Source organism: Oncorhynchus mykiss, chromosome 14 (assembly GCF_013265735.2).
Source record: "Oncorhynchus mykiss isolate Arlee chromosome 14, USDA_OmykA_1.1, whole genome shotgun sequence".
NCBI classification, from domain to species: Eukaryota; Metazoa; Chordata; class Actinopteri; order Salmoniformes; family Salmonidae; genus Oncorhynchus; species Oncorhynchus mykiss.
The window spans coordinates 13,330,735-13,342,500 of record NC_048578.1 but is presented as its reverse complement, the minus strand read 5'-3'; the positions used below and the strand labels follow the sequence as shown (position 1 = coordinate 13,342,500).

Below are 11,766 nucleotides of genomic sequence, written 5' to 3'. Positions count from 1 at the left end.
TGTCCTTGATGATCTTTATGGCCTTCCTGTAACATCGGGTGGTGTAGGTGTCCTGGAGGGCAGGTAGTTTGCCCCCGGTGATGCGTTGTGCAGACCTCACTACCCTCTGGAGAGCCTTACGGTTGAGGGCGGAGCAGTTGCCGTACCAGGCGGTGATACAGCCCGACAGGATGCTCTCGATTGTGCATCTGTAGAAGTTTGTGAGTGCTTTTGGTGACAAGCCAAATTTCTTCAGCCTCCTGAGGTTGAAGAGGCGCTTGCTGCGCCTTCTTCACGATGCTGTCTGTGTGAGTGGACCAATTCAGTTTGTCTGTGATGTGTATGCCGAGGAACTTAAAACTTGCTACCCTCTCCACTACTGTTCCATTGATGTGGATAGGGGGGTGTTCCCTCTGCTGTTTCCTGAAGTCCACAATCATCTCCTTAGTTTTGTTGACGTTGAGTGTGAGGTTATTTTCCTGACACCACACTCCGAGGGCCCTCACCTCCTCCCTGTAGGCCGTCTCGTCGTTGTTGGTAATCAAGCCTACCACTGTTGTGTCGTCCGCAAACTTGATGATTGAGTTGGAGGCGTGCGTGGCCACGCAGTCGTGGGTGAACAGGGAGTACAGGAGAGGGCTCAGAACGCACCCTTGTGGGGCCCCAGTGTTGAGGATCAGCGGGGAGGAGATGTTGTTGCCTACCCTCACCACCTGGGGGCGGCCCGTCAGGAAGTCCAGTACCCAGATGCACAGGGCGGGGTCGAGACCCAGGGTCTCGAGCTTGATGACGAGCTTGGAGGGTACTATGGTGTTGAATGCCGAGCTGTAGTCGATGAACAGCATTCTCACATAGGTATTCCTCTTGTCCAGATGGGTTAGGGCAGTGTGTAGTGTGGTTGAGATATATATATACAGCATGTAATTCCCATCAGTAGTCATAGTATTTATTTTGTCATTTGAGTCAGTGTTGAGTCACAGTTTAGTCACAGTCATGTCATGTGAGTCACAGTTTAAATGTTATCCTGGAGTGTCTGATATTATGTCCTGCGTCTCTGGATTAGACAGCATTACCGCTCGGATTAGAACCTCTGTAATGCTTTTATCATTCACCAATCAGAGAGAATATTACATTTGACATCCAAGGAAAGCATGAAGATGTGTTGATTGATTTTAAAAACAGACCAATTAGAGCAGTCGACTGTGATGCGCGTATTTGGTTTGGATATTATTAACCCAAGCATACAGTTAATGGTGTGTGTGATTCTAACATACGCACATACACACATCTAATGGTAGTCCAAAACAGCAGCTTGCTTCCCGGCTGTTTCAGCTTCAGTCTCACTCTTGGCTCTTTTCTTTCCTCGCTCATTTGTTGTTTCTTTCCCTGTTTTGCTTCTTGTCTTGTTCTCTTCCTGCTTTCCCGGAGATTTTCATCTCATGACCAGTTTGATTTTCTTCTTCCCTGTTCCTCTGAAATGTCCATCCTTTTCTCTCCATCACTCCTCCTTCTCATCCTCTCTTTTCATCTTGTATCACCTCTCTCTCCAACCTGCCCTCAATTTCTCCCTTTCGTTGTTTCTCTCAATCTCCTCACTCTATCCGTTTCTCTTCTTACCCCTCCATCGCTCCCTTTAATCTGAAATGGAGGGATAGGGATTTTTAAATCCCTTGTGTTTGTCCCCTCTAATTCTCTCTATCTCTCCTCCCTCTCTCTGTCTATCTCTCCCCCTCTCTCTCTATCTGTCTCTCCCCCTCTCTCTCTGTCTGTCTGCATCTCACCCCCTAACATAGATGTAGTCATTTGAATGCTGTAACGAGCCTTGCTCTAGGGACAGAGAGGAGGAGAGAAGGAGAGGGGTAGAGAGATAGGGGATTTAAGAAGGGGTCAAATTGAGAGTTGATGAGTGAGTAGGAGCGAGAGGGAGAAAGACCGAGTAATGCACGCATTAACTCTTTTCTGTTCAGACACAGAAGTGGGCTAGGTTAATGTTTGTTTTAGGCGACCTTAAACGCAGATCAGGATGTTGTTTATGGGATTTCGGATCTTCTGAGTGTGGATTATAGAGGTTCTACTGTATGTTTCATCTCTGATATGAACATCACTTCAGACCACGATGTGACTGGGTGATGGGACCTCCTGGACCCCTCCTCAGAACTCTAATCTCGGGTGGAACCTTTGGAACTCCAAAGAAAGGGGGAAGAGAGAGAGAGAGAGAGAGAGAGAGAGAGAGAGAGAGAGAAGAGAGAGAGAGAGAGAGAGAGAGAGAGAGAGAGAGAGAGAAAGAAAGAAAGACAGACAGAAAAAATAGGAAGAAGGGAAATAGAATAGAGAGGGAGGGAAAAGAGAAGGAGGGTCAAGAGTGTTACTTCACACTCCGAGGATAGGGGATGGGAAATTGTACTAAGCCATCCATGAAAAGCAAAATTAAGGTAAGAGCAGTTATTTGCTTTTTTTTTCAAGATATGGGACGAGAGAAGCCTTTGCTTGCTATTTCTTTGTCTGTGTGTTTATGTGTGTAGTACCCTGAAAATATTGGCCAAATGTATTTTTTCTGCAAAGTACTCCATTTAGAATAGGTCCTGTGCATTTTTAAACAACATTGATCTGCAGGATTGTCACGACATTGATCTGAAACCATTCAACGTGATTATTCTGAACAACTCCAGCCGAGACAATCTATGACGTTTCCTTTTCAATTACAGTGCCTTGCGAAAGTATTCGGCCCCCTTGAACTTTGCGACCTTTTGCCACATTTCAGGCTTCAAACATAAAGATATAAAACTGTATTTTTTTGTGAAGAATCACCAACAAGTGGGACACAATCATGAAGTGGAACAACATTTATTGGATATTTCAAACTTTTTTAACAAATCCAAAACTTAAAAATTGGGCGTGCAAAATTATTCAGCCCCTTTACTTTCAGTGCAGCAAACTCTCTCCAGAATTTCAGTGAGGATCTCTGAATGATCCAATGTTGACCTAAATGACTAACGATGATAAATACAATCCACCTGTGTGTAATCAAGTCTCCGTATAAATGCACCTGCACTGTGATAGTCTCAGAGGGCAGAGATCTACAGCTGAGGTGGGAGACTCTGTCCATAGGACAACAATCAGTTGTATATTGCACAAATCTGGCCTTTATGGAAGAGTGGCAAGAAGAAAGCCATTTCTTAAAGATATCCATAAAAAGTGTTGTTAAAAGTTTGCCACAAGCCACCTGGGAGACACACCAAACATGTGGAAGAAGGTGCTCTGGTCAGATGAAACCAAAATTGAACTTTTTGGCAACAATGCAAAACGTTATGTTTGGCGTAAAAGCAACACAGCTGAACACAGCTGAACACACCATCCCCACTGTCAAACATGGTGGTGGCAGCATCATGGTTTGGGCCTGCTTTTCTTCAGCAGGGACAGGGAAGATGGTTAAAATTGATGGGAAGATGGATGGAGCCAAATACGGGACCATTCTGGAAGAAAACCTGATGGAGTCTGCAAAAGACCTGAGACTGGGACGGAGATTTGTCTTCCAACAAGACAATGATCCAAAACATAAAGCAAAATCTACAATGGAATGGTTCAAAAATAAACATATCCAGGTGTTAGAATGGCCAAGTCAAAGTCCAGACCTGAATCCAATCGAGAATCTGTGGAAAGACCTGAAAACTGCTGTTCACAAATGCTCTCCATCCAACCTCACTGAGCTCGAGCTGTTTTGCAAGGAGGAATGGGAAAAAAATCCAGTCTCTCGATGTGCAAAACTGATAGAGACATACCCCAAGCGACTTACAGCTGTAATCGCAGCAAAAGGTGACGCTACAAAGTATTAACTTAAGGGGGCTGAATAATTTTGCACGCCCAATTTTTCAGTTTTTGATTTGTTAAAAAAGTTTGAAATATCCAATAAATGTCGTTCCACTTCATGATTGTGTCCCACTTGTTGTTGATTCTTCACAAAAAAATACAGTTTTATATATTTATGTTTGAAGCCTGAAATGTGGCAAAAGGTCACAAAGTTCAAGGGGGCCGAATACTTTCGCAAGGCACTGTATATGCACAACGTCTCTGCATCTCTGTACAATGGAGATCTTTCTTTGATTATCTCCGAGCCTGATAAGCAGTATTACTCCCCAGAGATCTTTATCCTTCTGTTCCCTAAAGGGCAGGCCCAACAACCAGATCAATCTGGTACCAGACGTGGATTTTGATACTACAGTTATTCTCAAGCGCATACAAGCATTTATTTTTTATTTTTATAGATCAATGTTGTTGATTTAAAAAAAAAAAGTATTCTCAAGACACAGAATTCTGTGGCCCATTGAAAAAAAAACAGTAAATGCCTTCTCAAAACTTAAATATATTCATCAACTCTATATGCTACCGTCACAATCGCTAATACATTACTCAAAAGAACACGACTGTCTGCAAAAAAAGATCAACACAAACATCTATTTCTCTTGAGTCTAAGCTGACAAAACAGAAAGTTAGCATGTGTTGTTTTTGATTCTGGTGATCAAAATATTTGCTTTGCTGTCACTAAATCATGATGATCAAAACTGGAAATAGAACTATCAAAAGGTGCATGATTATGGAAAATTACAACATTATTCCTGATCAAAAGGAAAATAGAAAATAAGCACACTGTGCAGGAATCCTTCATCAATATCTTCACAGTCCCAATTCCATGTATTCAGTTCTGTGCATAGGCTTAGATCTTCCATCGGCTGCAGAAACACAATCCCCAATAGAAATAAGGAAGGTGAATACAATGGCAACTGATATGAATGTCTAGGCCTCAATCCACACCACTGTAAAGCTCTATAATGGAAGGTCACAACCCACTGGGCATAGACCCCAGTTCAACATCTAGTTTTGATTCACATTTGGTTGAGCTGTCAACTTATGTGAATTCAAAGTGAAATCAACAACAAAACATTACCCATGTCATTGGATTTAGGTTCAAAGTTGGGTGAAAAAAAACGATTGGCAAATTGATTTACCACGTTGATTCCACATCGTCACATAGATTTTTGAGGGGGTTGAAATGATGTGGAAACAATGTTGATTCAACCACTTTTTACACAGGGGGAATGTTTAGGAGTAACCCAAAGTCACTTCGAAGTAACTCCACTTCATTTTTTGCATCTCTGCAATGCTGTAAAAAAAATCGTACAAATTTGACAGTCCCTGTTGCCTAGATCTTTCCCTATATTGTACCTTCCATTTCCAATATTGTGTAGTAGTATTTACTGATTGCCAGAAACAGTTTGCAACCTTTTCTCTTCCGATGAAAACAACATGTTAATATTCTGTAAACAAAACACTTCGCATTGAATTTTGCATTTATTGATGACAATTGTATTTACAGTTTTGTAAAGCTGGGCCTAATACAGTATATGCAATCCAGGCATAAAGACAAGAAACTTATCAGACATTCTGCAAACGTACTTAAGCATTTGATCATCGTTGGTTTGCTGTAGGTTAGTTTAACCACACTTCCAAAAAATGTTTGTACACAGGTTGAGAAAAACTGTAACTAAACACAACTCTGGTATTATCATGTTGACGAGATGTAATCTGTAAGTGTGTTATGTGTGTTGAGTCTCTGAGTTGAGCAGAGTGTCTGAACACTTACCAGAATGAACGCCCCAATCCAACTCTGAGCCAAGACTGAGCCTCGGAAAACAGAACAAAGAAAGAGATAGATGAGAGAGAAAGAGTGAGAGATGGAGGGAAAGCATAGCTTCTTGTAACCAATACACAGACCAGCAGACAGAGAGCTAGACTTATTAGGCTGATGGTCTGCTGGCTGATAGGGCTTGTCATGTAGATAGAGTTAAACTTCTAAAAGTCTGACAGAGATTGTCAATCCTGTCCTGTCCTGTTTGCTGATGTAACATCGGATCTCCCTGAGGACTAGTGCTGTGGACAGCTGGCTGTCAGACCTCAGCAGACAGAGAGGGAAACAGAGTGTGAAAGCAACGACTGTTGGGTTCACTAGTTCTGGATGATTCTGGTTCTAAGGGGGCCGTCGGGCCCCTGGGGGGAAAGGGGGGGGCAGGGGGCCAGGAGGGGCCCCGGTCGGAGGGCGAGGAGGAATCGGGTGAGGACGAGGAGTTTAAGGCGCCACTGTCTGCACTGGTCCAGAACTGCACCGTGTTACACAGCATCGTGGGACCCGCCTGCATCTTCCTCAAACAGGGCTTTGCAAGCAGCCAGATCGTACGTACACACTAGTGAACACATACAGAACGCTAGTGAACACATACACACGCTAGTGAACACATACACACGCTAGTGAACACATACACATGCTAGTGAACACATACACACACATAATGAGACACATGCATGCAAGCGCATACTCAATCACACACACACGTACACTTACAATTACATACTAAACTATTCACACACACACACACACTCACCCACACATCATGATCATCTTCACGTCCTTCTCACCACATAACATTCTCTCCACAATCATTTCATTTTCATCATGGGACAACCAATCAAACGTGCTATTTAAAGTACATTCTGCAGGCAGAGAGGAGTCCAACCAAACCTTGATGTGGTGTTGCACTGTGTTTATCACATACAGGGAGATTCCAAGAAGAACATCCATAGTAAAGAGAAAGACATCTACAGGGATTGTCACTCCCTATATTTCTCTGCCATCAAACAAACTCAACCTAATGACCTACTACACCAAAACAGGCACGACCTACAGTGTGTGGACGTGTGTGTGTGTGTGTGTGTCTGTAAACAATTCACATTATATGTCCAAGGGTCTTACTTACAATAAACCCACACTACCCGATAATCTGGTTACTACAGTGATTTATGTTTTGTGAAAGTATTTTACCGAGTCCATAATACAAACAATACAATGCAATCTGTGTAGATTTAGGTTCAGATATACAGTACCAGTCAAAAGCTTGGACACCCACCTCAAGGATTTTTCTTAATTTGTATTACTATTTTCAACATTGTCGAACTATGAAATAACACACATGGAATCATGTAGTAACCAAAAAAAATGTAAACAAAACAAAATATATTTTAATTTTTCGATTCTTCAAAGTAGCCACCCTTTGCCTTGATGACAGCTTTGCACACTCTTGGTATTCTCTCAACCAGCTTCACCTGGAATGCTTTTCCAACCATCTTGAAGGAGTTCCCATATATGCTAAGCACTTGTTGGCTGATTTTCCTTCACTCTGCGGTCCAACTCATCCAAAACCATATCAATTGGGTTGAGGTCGGGTGATTGTGGAGGCCAGGTCATCTGGTGCAGCACTCCATCAATCTCCTTCTTGGTCAAATAGCCCTTACACAGCCTGGAGGTGTGTTGGGTCATTGTCCAGTTGAAAAACAAATCAAAGTCCCACTAAGCCCAAACCAGATGGGATGGTGTATCGCTGCAACATGCTGTGGTAGACATGCTGGTTAAGTGTGCCTTCAATTCGAAATAAATCACAGACAGAGTCACCAGCAAAGAACCCCCACACCATCACACCTCTTCCTCCATGCCACACATGCGGAGATCATCCGTACACCTGCTCTGCGTCTCACAAAGACACAGCGGTTGGAACCAAAAATCGCAAATTTGGAGTCATCAGACCAAAGGACAGATTTCCACCGGTCTAATGTCCATTGATCAAGTTTCTTGACCCAAACAAGTCTCTTCTTCATATTGGTGTCCTTTAGTAGTGGTTTCTTTGCAGCAATTCGGCCATGAAGGTTTGATTCACGCAGTCTCCTCTGAATTGTTGATGTTGAGATGTGTCTGTTACTTGAACTTCATGAAGCATTTATTTGGGCTGCAATCTGAGGTGCAATTAACTCTAATGAACTTATCCTCTGCAGCACAGCTAACTCTGGGTCTTCCTTTCCTGTGGTGGTCCTCATGAGCGCTGTCGTCAAGGCAAGGGGTGTTTAAAAAAAAAATCTCAAATAGAAAATATATTTTGATTTGTTTAACACTTATTTGGTTACTACATGATTCCATATTTGTTATTTCATAGTGATGAGGTCTTCCCTATTATTCTACAATGTAGAAAATAGTAAAGATAAAGAAAAACTCTGTAATGAGTAGGTGTGTCCAAACCTTTGACTGATACTGTGTTATATCTTTAGAAGCAATGTACTAGATATAGATACTATTTAGTCTAACTTTGCAAAGCATCCTGGTTTACTCTTTCTAATAATGTGTGTCTACTGGCACGCTACATATCACATGTACCACCTCTGCTATTAATCATACCGTAACAAAAAGATGTAGATTTTTACAAGCAAAAACAAATGGCAGAATTTCTCTCTCTTCTTTTCTCTCCTCCTTTTTCTACCTTTGGCTGATTGGTTCCCATTGTCTTTGTGATTGAGGCCCATTGTGTATTTTCTAATATCAGCGCTTGAACATTTTGTGTTTGTTGATCTTTAGATTTACATCTGTGTGTTTGACGGCGGTTTTTGCATCCACATGAAAACATGCACGTACGTTGTTTGTCTTGTCGTGGGTACATGGGCAAACAGATCTTGTCATCGTCATACGTCTCGTGGGGTTGTGATGTAGCGCGTGTGTGTGCGTGTGTGTGTTTGTGATGCGATGTGTGTGTGTGTGTTCATGTGCCACCACCAGTCTGCTTATGTGAGTCCCTCTGCTACCTCCAACAGGACAGGGACCTACGACCAGAGGAGATTGAAGGTAGATTTTCCCTTTCTATCTCACACAGTCAGAATCGTACCATGACATGTTTTACAATCTACATTCTCTAATTCTTACCCTGTGTGTGTACTTGTATGTGTGTGTGTACTTGTATGTTTGTGTGTGCGTGCGTGCGTGCATACGCGTGTGCCTGTGTGTTTGCAGAGCTTCGCGAGGCGTTTGTGGAGTTTGATAGGAAGAAGAATGGTTATGTCAGCTACAAGGACCTGGGAGAGTGCATGAGGACCATGGGCTACATGCCCACAGAGATGGAGCTCATCGAGCTGGGCCAGTCCATCTGTGAGTTGGATGTCATCATCACGAGACAGAGGAAACCACCGAGTCATGGAATATCTGAAACTCTTGAGTGCTATGGCGGAATTTAAGTTGATTATTGCAATGAATTATGAACCAAGGAAACACAAAATCAAGGATTATTTAGGCAATGAAAGACATATTGTCCATATTGTAACAATGAATAATAGTAGTAATGTTTTTATCTGGTCTGTAGGTGGCGGCAAACTAGACTTTGAGGACTTTGTGGAGCTGATGGGCCCAAAGATGCTGGCAGAGACAGCAGACATGATCGGAGTGAAAGAACTGAGAGATGCATTCAAGGAGGTCTCTCTCTCTCTCTCTCTCTCTCTCTCTCAGATTGTGTGGTTTGAAAGCTGACAGAGATGGTTGCTGTCTTTCTCAATGTGAGTAACTGTCACTATAGCCTCCTTTCTCTCTCTATCTCTCTCTCTCTCTTTCTCTCTCACACACAGTTTGATGCTAACAGTGATGGTCAGATCAGTATAATGGAACTGAGGGAGGCCATGAAGAAGCTGATGGGAGAACAGCTGACCAACAGAGAGATCGACGAGATCCTCCGAGACGTGGATCTCAACCAGGATGGACTGGTCGACTTTGAGGGTGAGAGATGTGTGTGTGTGTGTGTGTGTGTTTGCGTGCATGCATACTCAACTTCAGTACTGATTTATATTTGTTAGAAGCAGTGGCGGGTTTTCTGTCGGTCTGTGTATGGGATAATCATGTCTCCTTTTCATTTAAATCTCTGTCATTATCTCTCTCTTTTCAAAGAATTTGTTCGAATGATGTCACGCTGAGATAACCATATGGTTGTTGTGCAACAACTGGAAAAGGTACCACTACGTTTGTAGTGAACAACTGGAAAAGGGACCACTAGATTTGTAGTGAACAACTGGAAAAGGGACCACTACGTTTGTAGTGAACAACTGGAAAAGGGACCACTACATTTGTAGTGAACATTCTTGTTCTACTGACTGGACCTCGGTTTGCTTTTTTTTGTTAAGCAGCACTTAAATTGTAGTTCTACAAATCTTGTAACTCAAGCTGTGACAGTTAAATTAAACATTGATTGGTTGTAACATATCAAAATCCTAATGCTTGGCTGTCTCTTATGAGTATCTCTTATCTTTTTAAAGTGTCTTTTTTTTAAGTGAATGTTTTTACTCTGATTGTATGTGTGTTCAAAGGTTTAACCTCGTTTGTAAAATGTGACGTTATTTTCAAATAAAAAGTTGTCTGTGTTGTTTTTATGTGTTATCTTAAATGTAATAATTTCTAAGAAAATGTTCGACTAATTCATTTATTGATGATCAATTGATAATAAAATTAGACACATTTTAATGCAACGTAAGACTAAATAGGGACAGGAATTTAGTTAATGAAAATTATAATTCATTAATTAATCTTCCGTTCAAGGCAAAGAACACATGGTGGCATGGAAAAGATTAGTTTCAACCAATTCAACTGAGCAATTTTATGAACTTCTATGACAATGGAAAAAAATGGAACCAAGTCAAATGTGGTTTCCATATGTTTGATAATTCCATTTATTCCATTGCAGCCATTACACAATAAGCCGTCCTCCTATAGCTCCTCCCACCAGCCTCCTCTGCTAGGCATATGCAAAGACACTATGTTTATGAGCAGCACTGTGGCAAGTTTGAGTCCGGGCTGATCACCTTGAGCTGCTGGGTGTAACAGAAATAAATCAGAGAAAGGGTCGTAGTTCATATGGTGCATGGACACGAACCGAAGCGTGATTGAATGGAACCAACAGAGAGCTGAACGTTTTCAGCCACGAAGGGAGTAGAACAGAGTTGAGTTTGGGGGTCATTTCTCTATGTGTGGCCACTGCTCATGCTCTCAAAATGTTGGCGCCCGGAGAATACACATTTCCAAGGTGAGCAGGATGATTATGAGATGGAGTTACGTTGGACTGACACTGGGCCGCAAGCAAAGTCGGGAGAAGAGGAATGTTGGGACAGAGACACAGAGAGATGGATTTCTGAGGAGGAATGGAGGGGAAAAAAGAGGAAGAGGAAAGTATGAGGAAAGCAGGGGTTGGATTTGTATTTGAGGAAGATGGTGGTAAAAATGGAGATGGGGTGAAGAAGAAGAGTGGTGTGAAGTGAAAACAGATTGAGCAGTGCACCAGACCGAGTTCTGGAGGTGAAAAGGAAGTGAATGATGGAGAGTTAAGTGAGGTAGAAGGTGTGGTGAAGAGCTCAGAACCCGAGCCTGGCAATCAATGGACATGATAAAGAAGAATCTTGTCCAGTAGGATTTACATTTTTTGAGAAAGTGTATCCTTGTCTTTTGGCAGAGCCATTTGTGTTTTCAGGGTGGGTGAGAAAGGAGTTGGGTGCAGTTGAGTCAGTGAAGGTAACCTGTAGTGGACTTGTGATATTTGTTTGTATTCTTCTGACCAGAGGGAGTGGGCGCTCCGTGTCACGCAACTTGAGTCAAGGTCTGTTTCTTGCTTTGTTTGCTCTAAGGAACAGAGCACCATTGAAATTAGTGTTTTCTGGGGTAGCATTAAGTATGGAGATGGAGCAATTGAAGTTGAAGATTCGTGGCATTTGTGATGCCTGCCGTTTGGTGCTAAGTAGACCTGGTGGTGAGCGTGGTGAAACAGAGGAGTCACTGTCGGTCCTGTGTCAACTGTAGGGGTGCCCACGTTTCTGGGGATCAGATGTGTCCGGTGAGAGAGAGGCAGGTTGAGATGGCTAGAGTCAGAGTAGTGCAGAAGGTGACAAATG

General features: G+C 42.5%; 1 protein-coding gene across 1 annotated transcript in view; it reads left to right on the top strand.

The window, feature by feature from the left end:
* Positions 1-10,240, top strand: part of LOC110487735 (calcium-binding protein 2) — a 16,079-nt gene extending 5,839 nt beyond the window's left edge. Inside the window, exons 3-7 of the mRNA XM_036942998.1 lie at positions 8,662-8,692; positions 8,858-8,992; positions 9,204-9,313; positions 9,463-9,610; positions 9,779-10,240. Coding sequence (XP_036798893.1) covers positions 8,662-8,692; positions 8,858-8,992; positions 9,204-9,313; positions 9,463-9,610; positions 9,779-9,804 — 450 coding nt within the window. The 3' untranslated portion in view covers positions 9,805-10,240. The remainder of the gene's footprint in view (positions 1-8,661; positions 8,693-8,857; positions 8,993-9,203; positions 9,314-9,462; positions 9,611-9,778) is intronic.
* Positions 10,241-11,766: the final 1,526 nt, after the last annotated feature.